This window comes from Ixodes scapularis, unplaced genomic scaffold (genome assembly GCF_016920785.2).
Source record: "Ixodes scapularis isolate PalLabHiFi unplaced genomic scaffold, ASM1692078v2 PGA_scaffold10__122_contigs__length_95168666, whole genome shotgun sequence".
NCBI lineage: Eukaryota > Metazoa > Arthropoda > Arachnida > Ixodida > Ixodidae > Ixodes > Ixodes scapularis.
Genome location: NW_024609836.1, coordinates 73,738,135 through 73,756,556, shown reverse-complemented (window position 1 = coordinate 73,756,556; position 18,422 = coordinate 73,738,135). Strand labels below are relative to the sequence as shown.

General features: G+C 50.3%; 1 protein-coding gene across 2 annotated transcripts in view; it reads right to left on the bottom strand.

Annotated features, from left to right (window-relative positions):
* Window positions 1–3,454: 3,454 nt before the first annotated feature.
* The window catches only part of LOC8039254 (nascent polypeptide-associated complex subunit alpha, muscle-specific form), a 32,784-nt gene continuing 17,816 nt past the window's right edge, over window positions 3,455–18,422 (bottom strand). Inside the window, exons 7-12 of one of the 2 annotated variants that reach the window (XM_029989389.3) lie at window positions 18,042–18,102; window positions 16,589–16,687; window positions 15,804–15,884; window positions 14,764–14,969; window positions 7,545–13,235; window positions 3,455–4,896 (exon numbers count right to left, since the gene is read on the bottom strand). In XM_029989389.3, coding sequence (XP_029845249.2) covers window positions 3,828–4,896; window positions 7,545–13,235; window positions 14,764–14,969; window positions 15,804–15,884; window positions 16,589–16,687; window positions 18,042–18,102 — 7,207 coding nt within the window. In that variant the 3' untranslated portion in view covers window positions 3,455–3,827. Of the gene's footprint in view, window positions 4,897–7,544; window positions 13,236–14,763; window positions 15,012–15,803; window positions 15,885–16,588; window positions 16,688–18,041; window positions 18,103–18,422 lie in introns of both variants that reach the window. The other variant, XM_042288686.1, reaches the window with a different exon arrangement.

Sequence of the window (18,422 nt, the reverse complement as noted above, 5' to 3'; positions counted from 1 at the left end):
ATGTCTATCACCATCCGTGTGCGGGTGAAAAATTTAACATTTGTCGATAAAACTCCCCCAGCAGACACCTCTGACTGCCCAATAAGCATCAGAGAAAGCTAAAGATGGTGACTTTACCCGAAAATTGGGCAACATCATCATGTTTAACATTTACCTACGCAGCTAACTTTCCCCGTCGTATTTTCTTCGAGAAAGCTCTCGTTCTCGACGCCTTCACCAAGGCTAATATCTAATCCACCTATAATAACGATCCAAACCGAAAGTCCCAGTTTTGCTGGATATTCCAAAAGGCTAGTTTTAAGCCGTACCCTTTCAGTGGTTCACGCATAATACCATGCTCAAACGGATCAAGCTTCTGCTCGGACAGCATCATCAGTTTTCTTCCGTCTAAACGGTTATAAGGATTGAAAGATCGCAACCAGCTGCTTTGTAGAAAGCTGGTTGCGGAAATTTACGCCGTCTGTAACTATCTCTACGGCAGCCGAGCTGCTTGAAGACATCGCAACTATAAACTACAGGTTGCAGTTGCCAACGTTTGTAGATAAACGTTGGTAGCGACTGCATTCTCGCATTCCCACGCACTACTCGGAACAGAAAGGCGCTAGTTTCGGTTTGAAGTCGGTACCTTTTCTACAACATAGATGGCGGCAGCATCAGTCTTCTGCACTCGGTGCATTTGGCGAGTTCCTTTGAGTCCAGTTTTCCGTGCAACACTCTGTGAGTGCGATGCATTCTGGGAGAGAACTCGAACGGTGCCAGTGCGTGTGAAACGAACTCGCTATTATACTAGCCCACATCCGAACTTTTTTTCTTTTTTTAAAGGGCAACTCCGCTCAATTCCGAAGATTTCGGGATAATGAGTGATTTCGAATTAAAAAGGCTTAGTAAAGCACAGTACGTCGTTTGCTTCCCGAAAAATGGAATATATATTTTTAAATCTAATTTTAAACACGAGCGGAAATCGAAACCGAAACTCCGGCTCCGTCCGGCAACATCGGCCTCGGGCCGCCAAGTACATGGCCATCACGTGGTACACATCGCGACACTGTTAGCGCGAACACGACATCGGCGCATTTTCGCATTTTACTTCTAAATATTATTAGCGAGCACAAAATTTTATCGCCTACATTATAGAACTAAGTGAGGTCTTTCCGTATTAATAATAACTTGGGTGACAGCCCTTGGTTTCAAAAAGAAAAACGGGAAAAACCGGCGATCGCTTGTTCGCGCTAACAGTGTCGCGCTCTGTACGAGATGTCACGTGATCCTCGGCCCAACGACGGGCGGGATGGGAGTGGCGGGCGTGCGGCAGGCGCGAGTGTCGTCTGCACCGCACTCTTCGCCACGTTTTCGTGTCCACGGCATTCGACGACGTCTGCACAACTGCGGCATAAGTCTGCGACTCTGCGCACGTGGTGTCCATAGTGTGGACGAAACTCCGAGAGGCAACAATCACAAACGGTGAGACGACGACGGTGGTTGTGACGCGGAAGACGGCGGTAACGGCGGGACCACGGCGGGCGGTTGGTCTGCTCCCAAGAAGCGCGCTGCGCAGGCGCGTACGACAATCACGTGGACACCGCTGAGCGCCAAGAGGCAACGTTGCTGACGTCACGCGCTACGCTCGATCGGAGAAGTAAAAACAAGCAAAAGGGGGCCATATAGATGGCGTTTAGCTCAATGTTGGCTCCGCCCATGCCGTAGCCTTGACTGCGCTGTTGGTTGCGCCTGAATTCGCCCGCTCGAGTCAGCCGATTTCGGCAACTTGGTGAGTTGCAAAGTTTGCCGGACCGTTTAAGAAACATTTAGACAGAACTGCGTCGTAATATTTGACGTGTGGTCTTCCTATGCGATACTGAAGAGGACTGCATTGTTTTTTCAAAACCAAAAATGAAGCGGAGTTGCCCTTTAAGACCGGGAACTTGACACACTAAGCCCGATCACAGAAAGGACACAGATGTCCCGCGAAGGCCAATCCAAGACCTCTTTTGTTGCATGTTGAACCTTGGAAGAGGGCAATTACGAAGGCGTCACACAATGTCGAACCTTGCAAAGCCCCCACTCTCTCTCTCCCCTCCCCACCGTACTTTTATCGATATTTATCGGTTTAAACCGAAAACTCCGAACCCTAGTTATATTATTAGGACGCATAGATTTCAAACGCCAAAAGCGTCGCTTCTACCTCCGACAACGAAATATTGTAAGAACTACTTCGCGTGGCGTATGAACAATGTGCAAGACTGTTTTCACGAGAAAACGAATATAGACTTTTTTGTAAATTATCCAAGCACCAAGGAGAATGCTGAGAACGTAGGTACGCAAGCTGCACGAACTTGCGTACCTGTACAAAAGATTCGAAGTAAATAATTATTTGCTTTAGATATTTTCGTTCGACAAGTTACTGCTATACACGCCACCGCCTGTACCCACGTTCCCAGCATTCTCTTTGATGCTTGGGCAATTCGGGAAAAGTCAAGAGCAAATGGCCGAGTGGAGAATAAAATTAGATGATTTAAATCGCGACTTAAACCGGTTTTACTGGTTTAAATCAAACAATTTCAGCAAAAATACTTAAAAAATGGTATTTAACGTTTGCATACCATTTGATGCTCTCAATGTGCACTTGTTTTGTTTTTAAACCAAATAATCATCCAGCATGAGATTTAAAGCAGGTTGAACATGAACAAAAAGCGGTGCTAGTAAGTCGGAGCATTGAAGTTTCTTCCTACTTCGTTTGCCAGCTAAACAACGACCTCTGCACAAAAATCAAAACACGAAAAAGTTTTTTTCATTAAGAAAAAGTCAAGCTGTCTTCGTTCAAGTATGGTGGCGTTTACTTCAATAAATCCGTTAAATTAAATTGTATTTTAGAAGTCGAAATTTACAGCAATTCCTTACTCCAGATTATTTTCAGTGATCGGACGGATAGACCTATGAGTGATAAAATAGTGATACTTTTATCGAGCTATGATGATCTATATCAAATAAACATAATTTCCTTAATTCTTTTTTATTTTGGCAAATGAAGGTCGTGCCAAAACCATCATTCAAAAATTCCCGCGCTGTCAAGTGGGGTAACATCAAATGTTGTATACCTTGCTAGTCAAGCAGGCAGTCTAAAAAAAACAAAAAAAAAAACACACTTTTTATGTTCTTTTTTTAGTTCTTGTTCTGCTGGCCTCTGTTTTCCCGGCCTTAATTTCACACCATTAATCTTCCTGCACGCCTGGAACCAAATGTCTCCATATTACAACATTTAACGTCATGTTCTCAGCGTTACAGTAGAGCCCTTCGAACAAAATGTCGAAATTCAATAACTCCGGGACAAAAAGAAAAAAATAGGATGACTTCTAATTTGGGTTACTACTGTATTGAACAAATTTTGAAGAAAACCATGAAAAGAAGCAATTCAATGGAGACCACACAAGGAAGAACCAGAGCCAGAGTATGCAAATTCCTGCTTAAATTATACAAAAATTTATTTATCATACAATATGTACAGGGAAAGTCCGTCCGAGACAAACAGAAAAATATGCCAGGGCTAATTATAGTACAAGTTTACAACAGAGAGAAAATAACAGATCCTTATAAATTAGCTACTACTAACCAACAAAGCTACTGAGTGAAAAAATGCCTCTTCACTGGGATAACAAACAGAAGGTTCCAAAGAACAGGCTTGCAAGGAGGAAACGGGTGTCGACAAAAAGAAAAGGAAACAACTCTCTTTACAATAAAGGCGCTTTTTTGAACAGCGTGAAACACAGGGGGCAACCGGAAAGGGAGGGGAAGGCAGTGGGGAAACACACGTCCAGACAGACACACCGCCACTACCTCGAAGCTCCGGGCAGCGCCGGAAATGCAGACAACTTTGGTTTCTTCTTCGGAGGGCCTCTGGCTGCTCGACACCTCAGCCTCCGCTTCAACGTCACCCCGTCGACGTCGCTCGGGTTCAACCTCTGCAACAGGACGACGCAGTCCTTGGGAACCGCCGGCGCCGGAGGCGAATCAGACGCTCCCGCGACGGCCATCGCTCCCGCCTCGCGGCTGCTCCACGAACACCCCGCACCGTCGTCCTTCAGGGCGGGGTCTTCGACCCGCGTGTTCCTCCGCTTCGGGGTTGGGGACGCCTTGCAGTCCGCGACCGCCCTCCTCTTCCGGAGAAACCGCTGCGACGTGGCGATCGTGTCTACGGCTGCCGGCCTCAACTCGCCTCTACTCCCGCTCGTCCCGCGAATTCTTTGGTCCGGTGCTTCGGAGTGGCAGGCTGCGGCGAGCATCCGGCGGGCCCCGGACGCCACGACGGCGAGGTCGTCCAGCCAGTGCCGCACCTGGGCACTTGTCTTTGGTAGAGAGCTCAGCCTGTTCACAAGGCCTGTCAGCAGCTGCTGGTTGAGATCGGGACTGATCACCAGCTTGCTGTTTGACTGCGGGGACGAGATGACTAGGGAGCTGTCGGCGGCAGCGTGAACCAGGATCAGACCCGGACCGCCGGTCCGTGCTGCGAGGGGGTCGCGGGCTCGGTTCTGGAAAGGAACCGGCGACTGTTGCGGTTGCCGGGATGCTCCAGACCCGTGGCGCCGGTGGTCGCAGAGGAGCCGGGAAAGCATCAGGAGGAGGGCCTCTTGCAGGTTGGGTGCTAGGAGGTCCTGCCTACGGAAGGTGGACAGCACATTTGAGAAAGTCTCCGGGGGTAGCAGTGTCACGGGGATCGGGGACACGCGGTGCTGTCCGTTTGTGGGGGGTGTGTGGTTGACTAGACAGAAGTAGGATCCAGTCAACAGGGAGGAGAGGGCGTCCATCATTGTAGAAAGCTGGGGAAGTTGGAGCGATCTTCGGCAGAGTGCCGTAAGCTCTTGTGACCGGCCGCAAACATCCGGAAGGGGTGGGGGCATACTGCTGTATGAAAGAGAAAAAGAAATTTGCAAAATCTTTATTCATGAGTGCAGAGGCAGGACACCACTGATGCCGAAAGTTTAGGTTGCACAAGTTTATCGAGCCTAAACAACAAACTTAAGAACCCCTTTTGTATAATGCTGAGCATTTTGCTGTTGACAAGCCGCTAATCCGAATTAAAGGGCACATATATCCGTACTGCAAGCTCTGCAAGCTCACCCCAAAAAGAACTTTACAGTATGTACGGTCGGAGAAAATATGAAAGACCAAGCGAGCGCGTGGTTCCAAAAGCACCGAGCGCTACCTGAGAGGAGAAATCTAAACTATGACGGAGCTATCATGTGCCCGGGCATCGCTCCAGCGGCTGTTCAATTTTCGTAATCACTCCCCGCTTAGTAATTCCTTTACCGTTGACTCCATCCCCGATCACTCACACGCAGAGGGCTCAACAGGACGACCACATTGGATGAGCCACTATCGCTTTTGCTACTTGGCCAATATTGAACCCTGCAAGCTTCATCTAAAGTCAGCGCCGGGATAAGCACCGAGTTGGGGGTGACAACATAAAACAAACAGCTGCTCAAATGTCGCAAGCACATCATGCCTGCGGATATATCCGCTTTCCTTTGTTAGATGGCGCTGGGTGCATCAGAAGCTACGTGCTCGCTTGGCCTTTTTCATATTTTCCCCAACTCTACTCTTAACCAGCATTTAAAAGTTGAAAAGCATGTAGGAGCTCACACAAGTTTCTTCTCTAATATCTAACAATATCTCCTTGCTGTCGGAGATCAGCTCAACCCCAACCTTTTCTAAACTGCAATAGAACCTAGTTGGTATGTTCTTTCAGGGGAGCGGGGAAATAAAACATATATTCCGCAAAAACATAAGGAACGAGAATCGCATTTGGGGGGCGCTAGCGATGACACAGATAGCGACTGTCACGAAACAATTCATTTTACAGAACCGCTCGCAAATATGAACTCAGATTGGCTCAGGAAGAGTCTCAAAACATTCGTAGTTGTAAACTGAAATAAACATCCTCTAGAAGTTTGTAGGCGTGATCTTAAATACTATAAAAAAAAAGAAGGTTCGTGAAAATTTGTCGGTGTGGACTCAAATTTGTTAAAAAAACTTAGCAATTTCCTCCTGGTGCTTTGGCCGACGAATGCGGGCGAGCAACAGAGTCCTGGGCTTGTGGAAGGGGGTTTCTTCACTTCACAGAACACCAAAGCCACAAGAAAGGTCTTGTTGGATGACAGGCTCTTTTGTGTGTTCAGGAGAGATTGTGGCAAGCTAGATGAGTTTTGACAGAACCTTCTTTGCTCGAATTTGGAGCGGTACCAGAACCTGCAGTACGTCAGCAGAGTGCAGTTCTCGCAGCTTTTCTAAAGTGTGGAACCTCAGGTGGCAACACAAACTAGCAAACAAACAAAAACAAAGCACAATAATAAACCATTTTCATGTCGCTAAAAAAATACTTTTCTTGTTTTGCTGTTGGATTAATTGTGTTGAAGCAAAAAATCCACGAGTGAAGAGGAGCTTGCCTGTTTCGGTCTGTGCTTTTCACGAATTTTTAGCAGGTGTCAACTCAAAAGTGTTTCATCCGGCACACACACACCTTTTTTTCACAAGCAAAACAAAGATGACACACAGTTTCTTTTTGCCTGTTCTGCCAGTTCGTTTTGTTGTGCGATTCTTGGTTTTGTGCATGAAAAAACCTGCAGAAACTGTTCCTGGCCAATACATCGCAGCTTCCCGCAGGACCATGTTAAGAAGCTTCTGTCAAAACTTGTCTAGCATGCTGCGCTCTGTTCTGGATATACATCCAGCCCCTCATCTTGCAAGACCAACACCCAACGAGGTTGGGCAGGCCTTCTTGTGTCTGGAATGGATTGAGTCCGCAAGCGTGGAGACGAGGACACGGGTAAACGCCCCTTCGCAAGCCCAGGGTTACGTTGCTTCTATTTCAACCCTCCTCGGGCAGAACCACACTTGAGTTATGGCTCGGGTAAAGGGGCTTTGTACTAAGCCTCTCACAGTGTTCTGTCTTGTGTTGCACACAACAGCAGCGCACAACAATTAAGTTATGTATAATTGCGATAGCGCCACGTCCATAGCGATGAACGTTGATTAGCTCTTGGATGATGGCGCCACTGTCCAGTCGTTAAGTGGTTTGGTTGATCGTCCCCGTCCCTCAACTCCCCATCCGTGTGAATGGGCTTGGGAGGCAGACGATCTACGGACGTGTCATTACGTGATGAATCCGTCCGTGAATCGTTGTGTGAATCGGTCGGCACTATGTCAACGGCTTTTTGGATGCAAGAACCGGGAAAGCAAATGTACTAAGCAGGTGGGACCAGTGCTTGTGAACATAAAAGCCGGGAAAACAAAAAAATCGGGAACACATCAACGAAGTTCTACTGTAAATGTATAACATACTTGGGGACAATTTCCAGTGGCTATAAAAAGGTAGAGCTACGGCCACAAGAGCACTTGCGCAGCTTCAGCATCTATCAAAGCCGCACATGTACACGCTTTGCTTCTTCTGAAGTGCCATGGAAGGTTGTCCCCGAGTACGGTACACATACTTTCATCAAATATTTTAAGAATAACATGCTAAGGATACAGACCTAGTAAAGTAAAAAGCTCACCAAAACATGGAAGGTCTAGGCTGAATTGCACTGAAACTGCCTCCCACCAGCGCCGGAGTTCGCCAGCCCGCGAGGAACCTCCTGCAGATGGCCGCCCGCGGAAGAGCTAGCGTCGCCGTCGGCTTCCTCCCCAACCGGAAGAGTTCCGCCATGTTCCAGTCACACTTCCGCAGCCTCTTGACCCGCTTCTTCCGACTGCTTGCGCAGAAGCTGAATTCCCTCCGAAGGATGGGCACAATGGGAATCTCCAGTTCCGGAATCGAGACGAGCGGCGGCTCCTCGAGGTCTTCGCCATAGGATGTCTGTGGGGCCAGGAGCACGGTACCACCGCAGGCGGCGCCCGGGCCTTCGACGCCAGAGTCGCCCGGCTCCGACGCGGCAGCGGCCGCTCCGCGGTCCTCGTTGAAGGCCGTTCGTACCAGGAACCGTTCCACGAGGTTCTCCAAGGCGAACACCCTGGTGAGCTGGCTTGAAGACAGGCTGCTTGTGAGCTTCTTGAGCAGTCCGACAATCTTCAAAAGCACTGTCTGCTTCGAGCGGAAGGCCTCTTCGATGGGACGCCGCGCTGCCTCTGGGGAGGCTTCGAGGGCGCCGAAGAAGCCGCCCAAGTTGGTGATGTAGTCGTCGATGATGTCGTACACCGTGGCCCTGCCCTTCATGGTGTCGATGATAGTCAGGGTCGTGAAGAGGTCGATCTCGGCAACGGTCGTCCGGTACATGTGCTCGCTCGCCTTCGGGCTCGGAATGGCGGCGGTCTCCTCGCTCCTGCTCGCTTCCGATCCGAAGACCTCGTTGGAGGAGCTGATCCTCTGGCCCTCCGACTTGCACCTCTCCCTGGGTTTGATTTCGAGCTTGTCTTCGGAGACTTGTGGTGTTACGGGATGCTGCTCAAATTTTTTCGTGACCGGTGTTTCAGAGGAGCCTTCTTCGGAGTAACGCCTTTGAAGATTGTCTCGCCCGAGGAAAGGGGAAGTAAAGATTCGAAGAGGCGCGCTTGTCGGACGCGCGGGGTTTTCGGGGCAGGTCTGCAGTGCCGTTTCTTTGTGCGCAGAGTCCCGCGGTACGAGAGATTGAAACAAGGTGCTCGGTGACTTCTTTTCCGAACTCGTGTCCGGCGATTGTAGGCTGTCCTCCCTAGACACATCGGGTAAGCTCAAGGTGCTGAGTTTGGGCTCAAAATATTCTTTCTTTGAACTTGTTTTAGATTCGGCTACCACCGGTCCGCAGCTCTGATTCGGAGGCTCCCTCCTGCATTTTGTAAAGCTGTCCGCAAGTGCGGGGGACTTCCTCGACTGCGGCGTCTCCAATTCAATGCTCTTCCGATCGGTTTTAGGTATGTGCTCATTCGGACCCCCGCAGCTCTGGTTTCTAAAGACGCTGTTGTACACCGGCTGCTGTGGGATGGTTTGCATAGACAACTGCTTCTCTCCACATACCATTGGCAACCCCAAACTCCGAGCATTTTGAGTGCAATCCCCGGTATCCGTGTTCTTTGCCATACTGGGAAGGTCTAGAGGTTTCTGTATTCTAGGTTCCGATGTCTTCTGACACCCGCCACTGGCAAACCTCGGTAGGGATTTTTCCTTGCGCATTTTCTCAAGGTCTTTCCTCAGGCGCTGCGTCAACATCTCTAGACTGCGAGATGGGTGAGGGGCAGCGGTTTTTGATGCGGCAGCGGCCGGTGTGGGGCAGACGCTGGAACTTGCACTTTTGCTTGGCCTGTCCTCCGTTCTTAACGACGGCGTCTGGCCGAGGCTGTCCGAGACAACGGGTTGACCTGAACCCTCCTTGACTTTGTTGCACACTTTCAATTTCTCTCCACCGACCCATGAAAGGTCCGTGGAACCAGACGGCGAAGAACCGGTTGCGTTGCGTTCGGACTTAGTCATTTTCACGTCGTCGATCTTCGACAAAATGGTGCATGGCGGTGTCTTTGCGAAATTCTTCTGTGGCAGGTTCGAGGCACAGGACGTCCGCTCTGAGTGCGATGATGGCCTTTCGCCGTTTACGTTGCAACCGGGAGGAGCTTCGTCCTTGTGGTTTTCCTGGCTTCGTCGGGCCGGTTTTGCAGTGCCCTGCCGTTGAAGCCCCATGATGCTCTCTTTGATGCGAGCTATGTTTTTCAGACTTTCCGAAACGGTGCAGACAGGAGCGCAGAGCGCCGCAACGCCCTGCTGTTTCTGCAGCTCGATGTCAGCGCTCAAGTGCTCCGTTTTTCCCGCGGTGTTTGCAGTGCCTCCTGTTGGAGACGAAGGTTTTTCGTCCGAAACGTCGGCCCCGGGGAACTCCAACCGAAACACACCGGTCTGATTGATTCGAGGAATAATCCCTGCGCCGGTCTTTTCTTTTAGCGACGAACAGTTTGGCGTTGGCGGCTCGACGGACCTCCGCTGCGCTTCCAAAGTCGAACTGGCCGTCAAAACGGACGGCTGCTTTGTGCTTGTGACACTGTAGGCTTGCACGGAGGAGTCTTTCTCGACTGGTGGCACTGGTGTGCATGCTCGAGATGTGGTTGAAACTTCGTCTGCTTTGCTGGTCGCGCCTCCGCAAGGCCTCAGCGAATCGCCCTTTTCCGTTGGAAGCGACTTCTCCGCTCGTGCCGGTTTTCCCACCTCCGCCAAGCCAACGCCGTCCTTCGCTGTGCTTTTCAGGATGTCTTCTCGTGTCCTCCGGGAATTCTGAGAGGCTATCTTCTCCACCACCCTCAAAATATTAATTTGTGACGCGGTCCCGTCCCTGTGGCCGGGCGACTCGATTGGTCTCGAGACTCTCTTTGGCGAGGTGGGCGGCGAGGGGCGGGGTGGCGGCGGACCTGACGGCACCATCGCGAGCTCCGTGCCTGCAACTTTCCCGGCAGTACCCGTTTGATTTTGTACTCCCTTACTGCCGCCCGTCTCCTTCATCGACAAGTTCAGCGCCTCCTTGAAGAACTTGCTCTTCTCCGAGTCCTTTCCCCGCCCGTCTGCTTTGGCGTCGACGGAATGCGTCGTCGACAGGTCGAGGCCTGACTCCGGCGCCTTGTCCGTCTCGCGCAGCCGCTTGTTCCTCGCGTGCGTGATCGTCAGTGGAATGCTGGTTGCCGGGTTGGGAATGTACCGCGGGATCACCAGCTCCGACAACTTCTTCGGTGGCGACTCCAACTCCCTCCGGCTCTTGCCGGGTTCCCGGGGGCCGCCCGCGGGACACCTGGCGGGGGCTTCCGACGGCTCCGCCTTCTCGACGAGTGGCGGCGTGGCGGTGGTCGTGCCCTTCTTTTCGGGAGCCCCGCCCGTCAGCGGCGGAGATCCGCAGGCGGCCTTCTCCTGTTGAGCGTCGACAACCGGGTCCGGTTTCGTGATCTTAACAGGATTTGTCCTCTTGCGGCCTCTCCGCTGCTGCCCCTTCGCGGGCAGTGGCTCCTCGAGGGACGACCGTCGTTTAGGTCTCTCGTCCTCGTGCTCCTTCGCCGCCTTCGGACTCGGCGTGGCGTCGCCGCCACCCACCGCTGCGGCCGCCTTGTGTGCGCGGACCCACTTGCTCTGCTCATTCACCCAGTCTTCCACGGACCTGCGCTTGCTCTTCCTCATGTCCTTCTTGTTCGACCCGTGGTGGGCGGCGGCGGCGACATCCGGTTTCCTGCACGGGCTCGGCAGTGGCGGCTCCCGCGGAGCTGTTGGCCGGACCGTCTTTGTGGCCGCTTCAATTTTCGGCTTCACTTCCGACGCGGGTGACCGCGACCCCTCCGCCACGACGTCTTCACAGAATCCTGAGTCGTGCAGGGTCTCCGCAACCACCGCGGCAGCCGCGGGACGCAGTTGCTTCTCCACCTTCAGGTTGCTCTTCTCGTCGCGGGTCACCCGGAGAGTTATCTTCTCCGGAATCGCCGCAGCCGGTGCCGGCGAGGGCGGGCCCCCTGGAAGGTTCCGAAGAGGCTCCTGCGTCACCGCTTGCTGCTCCTTCTCGAGCGTCATGTCCTTCAGCTGCGTCACCACATTCCGCAGCTCCATCGGCCCGCGTCTCCGCCGACTCTTGCGCCGTCCCGACGAGTCCTCCGCGTCCGACTTTTCCTCCGACACCTCGCTCTGGCTCCCGCGACGCTGGAGACGCTCTGATTCCGGGACCTCGGCTCCAGTTGCTGCCCTGTCTACGGGCGGCGGCGTTTCCGGCGGTGGCGGCGGGATCGGCTTGATCCTGAGGCTTGTGATGACTGGTATTGCCGGCTTTGGCTTCTCCGCGGTGGCTTGCTGGCGCTTGGCCATCATGTGTGCACGCTCTATCTCTTCGTTGAGGCTGTTAACCGTTGCTAGCCGCGGTCTCCCACGCTTACGGGGGGAGGAGTGGAAGAGGGACGGATGAGATTTGCTCAACGTCATGTATGTTGGAACTGCGGTCGCAACCGGACGGTTCCCGGTGGCCCCCGAAGTCGTCGCGGCTGGCAACTCCGACGGTAAAACATTGTCCTTCTTCTCGCAGGGGGAGACTGGCGGTGGGCCGACCGCTACTGAAGCTACCTTCTGGGCGGGTTTATCAACCGGGCTGTCGAGCTGCCCCTTTGCGCCTTGCCTGTTTGCCCGTAATGTCACCGAGAGACCAACAACCTCGTTAGCTTCCTTCTCCGCGACTGCGGCCTTGCTTGTTTCTTTCAGAGAGGCAGCTGCCTTGAGTGCATTGATTTTCGCCCGTGCCTTGTCGGCGGCCCTGCTGAAGCACGTCTGCAGTTTCGCCGATTCCAGAACCGTCTCGGCTGCAACGGAGACTTGGACAACCGGTTCGGGAATGGAAGAAACCGCTTCAACGACGTCTTCGATAGTCGGCGTAGCCGTATGGTTCACCAACTTGGGGTCGACTTCACTCTCCACAGCGGTCGCACTTCCCAGAGACGCTCTCTTAGAGCTCGGGTCGAGCTCGAGCACGATTCCCTTGACCTTGAGCTTCTCCGACAAATCTTTCAACAGATCTTTTGCTGCGCCGTTCGGAAGAGGAACAGGTGGTGGCCGATCAATGGTTGTGACACTTGCGCCCTCGACCCTCGCTGTGCTCCCGTCCTCTCCACTTGGTGTGCTTGCGCAGCCCACTTGCAGAAGAGCTTTCTCCTTGTCGGCCCGACCGGACGCCTTGGCGGCCGTTCGAGGAAGCTCTGCCGCAGGAACGTCGTGGACACGTGCTTTCGCAGGTTCCAGACACTCCGCAGGCACCTTCAGTCGTAACGGGGGAACGGCAGTCTTGCTTTTCTCCGCTTCCGTGGGCATGGTTGTCGGACGACAAGGAGCGTCTTTCTCGCATTTGGCGGCACCAGTCGGAATGGACCTCTCGGCGCTGCCCGGCTCGGCGCCATGAATGGGAGGCTTTGGGACTGTGCAGGTTTGATCGCAGTACGGCTTGGCCTTTGCCAACTGCCGACAGTTTTCAGGTACTGGCTCGATGACATCCTTTGTTTGTACCGGTGCTGGTGTCTTTGCCTTTGTTGCAGCTTTCAAGCCTGTTGTTGGTGCCTTGAGGTCTGGAACGCTCTTGTCGAGGGGGGGCGTCGAGGTGGGTGCAACGTCTGCTTTGCTTTGTACTTTTGGTTCTGCCTGCCCCGGCAAACCGTCGGAGCACGCAGGCTTTGTGTCCGAAGCTTCCCCAGTGGTAAGGGGCTTGGCGGTGCTGTCGGTGCCTCCTGGTGTGGTGCCAGCGTCCTTGCAGCTCCTGCTGCTACCCGGAAAGTTTACGCTGAAAAAGAAAAAAAAAGAGTAATGATAAAATGACAGACTGCCCGGTTTTAGTAAACTTTGCCAAAATTTATGTCACTTGTTCTCGGTCGCCGTCTCGATGAAGGGGACTCCTAACAAGCGTCGGATGAAGCCGAGAAACTTGACCCCCTTGGATTTGCAAGAATATACCGGTGCTCTGTTTACACAAACCCAAGGTCCCATATCAGTCTGCCTACTGCGGCTCGACTCACAAACTTCCAAACGTTTTCCTCGGCTCTTTAAACAAAGTTGAATCTTTAAAAAGTATCCCAAGAGCTACTTCGGCAACAGCAATAGTGCCATGCTTGGCTTCAAAAGCGACATTAAAGGGGCCATGAAACACTTTTCCAACTTTTTCCTGCTTAGGTTTCCTCCTCAACTCATAAATCACACATTCTACCAAACAGTTCAAGAAGACGGAAAGGAGGCAGTCCCCTCTTGCTCGGACTCTCGTTTGTGTACCTGGACACAGCCATTCTCCCCCTAGAAGATTAGCCCATCGCTCAAAATTCAGACAAAAGTTGCTTTCCCCACCCCGTTCACAACGAAGCTGACACTGCTGCGGAAGCTACGTGTTCGTTGGGCCAGCCACACTTTCCATGTCTCGAGCGCTAGAAATGGCATGGGCCATAGTGATCTCATCTCGTTGATTTATTTTTGCTCGCAATGCAGCTCTGCTCTTTTAAAATATTCACCCTTTGTTTCACTTATTTTCTGCTTCACAGATTTTTGTAATGTACAAGAATTCCAGTACTAGGCTGCAAGCGTGAGCTCTTCGAGGAATGCATCTTGGCTGCGCGAAGTTTCAATCAGCAGGAGCAACTGCGAAAGATAACGCTACATGCTCAAAATTACTGCCTTAAAAAAAAATATATATATCACCATTAAGGGTCAAGTATTTGTTCAGAGCACCATAAAAGGCCAGCTGAACTTATGAAAATAGAATAATCTATTATTTTCCTAAGTTCAGCTGGCCTTTTATAGTGTTGTGCACCAACCAGCACAACTACAGCCTGTTGTTCAGAGCCTTGTAATAAAAACCACCAGGAAAGCACTAAATGTCCAATTAACAGATTGTTTTTTTTAGACACATGTTGAGCTTGGTTAATTCCTGAGTGAATTGAGCAATGGGAACAACAGTGTACTTGCTTTCTGGTTCTACTCAAAAAGCCAGCACGTTGACGGGGGCGGTGTCATTTTAATTCTTGTTATCACATCAAGTCAGGGCCCAAAGTAGTCATATAAACAAATCAAATCTAAAGGTGTCACTGGCAAAGCTGTGAGTTTACAAAATGCATAGAGCACGACGTTTCTTATCTTTAAAATCATTTGACCCCGACCTTCGTCTTGTGTTGGCCCTTGACCTTTCCGATGTGGACTATTCTGGCCCCCACACTTGAATGAGTTTGAGACCACTGCTCTAGTGGAACAAGGGCAATACCGGCTAGCACACCCCAACTTTTGGGCCCTTGCCCCCTCTCTCCTCCCACATCTGCATGGGGACGTACCTGTCCTTGAGGAATGCGGGGCCCTCGCTGCTGTCCCCTCTTGGGGGACCCTGCTGCTGCGCCTGCTGCTGCGGGGCTCCCTCCCGTGTGGCCCCGTCGCCGGCAAGCCCTGGCGGCACCGTCGTCACTGCCACCCCGGTGGGGAGTGGGCCAGGGGCCCTGGCGACATTCTCCGAGATCCGGTAGAACAGCTGGAGCGGGACGTCCTGCCAAGGGACGGTGTGCTCCCGTTCGCCACTGGCTCCTTCCTTCTCTCGTGTTTGTGCGCATCGTTTGAAAAGTCGGGGACGCCACGTTTGAGACACCTTCCCGGCGGACCCCCAAACCTCTCCTAAGGCGGTATCATGCCGGGGAGATATTCGCAGAGAAATCTCACTATGTTTGGGAGACCCAGGGGCACCGCACAACACCGGTTAATGGGGAAGTGCAATGACTTTAACATTGAAAGAATTTGCAGCTCACATTTTTTGTGATGTTTACCTTGGCACCTTTAGAGAGAAAACGTCCCATCTTCCCCAGAAGTACTGCAATTTCGCTGTCAAAACGCGAAGGGAAAAAAACTTTTTTCTCTCATCTCCAGTAAAGTCAGTCTGGCGGCCGTCGGAACTCAGGTGTGATGTCGTTCAAAATATGCAGGCTTTTGCGGAGCCGCCTAGTGAAAGTCAACGAAACCATCTTATGCTCTGCGGCGAACCGTGCTTTGTCGCGATCGCTTGCCGTGACCTTCAACGATGCCAAGCGCGCATAGTGCCGAATCTGACCTTGAAAAGTCGGCAATCGTGGAAGCAGGGCTGGTGGCCTTGAATAACCAACCTAACATGGGACTCTTGCCACTGCGCTCGTCACTCCCGAGGTGGTGCGAGTGGAGAGCTACTCTGACCTTCGACTTGTTTGATTTCTTTCTTATGAAAACTAGCGCATGCAAGAAAAAAAGCGGTTTTCTACAAGTAACACAGGTCATTTCCTGCAAATTATTCGGCCCAAGTCTGAAAATCGTTCCACTGCCCCTTTCGACTGCTGTTTTGGACTAGTCCACTCACCCTTTTCCAGCGGTAGATGTAAGCAATGTCCATCAAGGTGTACTTGCTCCAGAGGATGTCGTCCAGGTAGTAAATGTCCACCTGAAAAGACGCACACACCAGATTAGTCGTCACTTCGCACCGTCGCCCCCATGCGCAACCGGGCTTTGGTTTCCAACTTTACCGCAACAGTTTATGCAAAGTCACCCTCTTCAAACCTTTTATGGCTTTGTAATCTACCTAGTAAACCAAATTGTTAACTTCTTTAAAATGCATGTTCTACCACTCTTGAGGGTACACTACAACTGTAAGTGGTTTTTCTATCTCACTTAGCAAGCTCTGCGTACCATTTCATATTCGTCAATCTAATTTCAACAAATTTCCAACCTTAAAATGTCCTTTGGATAATATTACTTCTTATAATCATAATAATACTATTAACAGCATTAAAGGGGTATTTCAGTTTTTTTTTTTTTTTTTTATATCATCCTTTTATGGTGCAAACTTTATCTATGTGCCCTAAGTATTCTAGAAAACCCAAAATGGCTACCATATGTAACCTTTTTTCTGATTAAAAGAAAACCAAAACATTGCAAATGCAACTTTCTTGAGGAACACCAAAAAAAGGAGCATGTTGTGATATTTGTTTACAATTTCATTAAAAAAAAAGGCTGTGCATGATAATAATTTCAGGTTTTCCAGGATGCTGAGGGCACGTAGAACGTGTTTGGTCCAGAAAGATGACCTCAAAGACCACTTTACTAGCAATAATAAAGTAAGCCAGGAAAGCAATGGCTGTGACTCACTTTGTACTTGGAACTGATGCCATACTTCATTCTGAGGAACTTCTGAAGAAGTGCTATGGTCACAGCTGCGGGGCAGTTGAGGTAACGCTTCACAGGTTCCTGCGGCGATTCATAAGAAGAGCAAAATGAGACTCTGAACAACAAAGTCACGCATCACCAAATTTGTTTAAGAAATGGTTGCCCAGGCCAGCCAACACCTGTCTCTACATAGTGACAAAAAATTCTTTATATTACATTATGTAGCCTTAGTTTAGAATCTTTCAGCATCTTTTGTTGCACATGGTAAAACTAAACTTAAGTACCTTTAACAAGGTGTGAAGTTGGACGAGTTGGTTGATGGTCATACTGAATGGGTTAAAACAGCGCAAAAAGGCGAAGGACCAGTAAAAGGAAACACAGACACAGTGCTGACTTACAACTGAAATTTTTACTTCTGCACCATTCAGCAAGTAAACTTGAAACGAGATAAACATACAAGGCAATCGACCCGATAACACATATGTTTACCCCGTTTCAAGTTTACTTGCTGAATGGAGCAGAAGTACAAACTTCAGTTGTAAGTCAGAGCTGTGTCTGTGTGTTTCCTTTTACTGGTCCTTCGTCTTTTTGCGCTGTTTTAACCCATTCAAGTACCTTTCACACACAAAAAAGAGCTAATAATCAAGATCAAAGATTTCAGTATTCTTTTTTCACTATATTTTAGACAACAAAATTTTTTGGTTGCAAACATAGCCTGAAGGTATGCCTTCTTAGATCACCCGTTACAATCTTAGATCAGCTGTTACAATCCTGCAGCTGTTAGCATAAACAATCTCCATGCTAACAGCTGTGGTGGCATGCACAAGCAAGGGAGTTAAGTTGCAGGAAGTATAATTATAAGGACATGCAACGGAGCAAAACGAAGTTACACATTTAGTTCTCCCCAAAAGCAGGCACTGTACAGGTGTCCCCTAGACCTCAAAACCAATAGTCCTCTAGCTTTCCAAAAAAAAAAAGAAAAAGAAAAAGGACTTTTATTTTGATGAAACAGGAATAAAGTACATCTAAGAAAATGCAGCTTTACCTATAACGGACATGATTGCTTCTGTGTAACGCACTGGGCACATGTCAGTTACTAAGACTGAAATGAGCTGAAAATGTCAATCTTGGAGAGGCAAAGCTTGTTCTCCTCCCTCTTTTATCAGCATAGGTAATGTCAACTGATGTTCTTCACTTTCCCACCCTTCTGCAAGGAGCCATAGCCACATTCAGGCTTTGCCCCATCCCAAGACTGTCAACAAAAGTAACAAAAATTTAAAATTAAATCAATGGTGATGTTCTTTCACAAGCTACATGATCCACAAAAGGGGGACACAAAGTACACTCTTCCGAGAAGTCATCGTCGAGTAACGATTCCCGCCAAAGAAAAAACGGCAGAACTGACTCCTACTGTTGCGCCTTGGTCAATACGCACCTTGAACGCTGGATTGCAAGTTCCCGGCGTGGAGTCCCCTCCCTCCAACCTCGAAGAAACACTGTAAAATAAACAACTAAAAAAATCAATAAACAATACTAATTACAGGCGCTGATCAGTATTTCGGACCCGACAAGGGTTGACGAGCAAAAATCTGAAAATTTTGAGCAGTCGGAAAGAACTATTTTCGCCAAAACATTCAGCTCCCTCGCAACTTCTGCTTGGTATCGGTTGCCCATTTTTGCTTGTTTGATAATTGTAGCCCTCTCCGTTATCATTGTGCAGTATCTACTGTGTTCTGTCGGGAATCTCTGTTGGCTCCACTGGGAGACAACTTCAGCCCACCAAGATTGCTTTGCAGCTGCAGTGGGCAACAGGTTA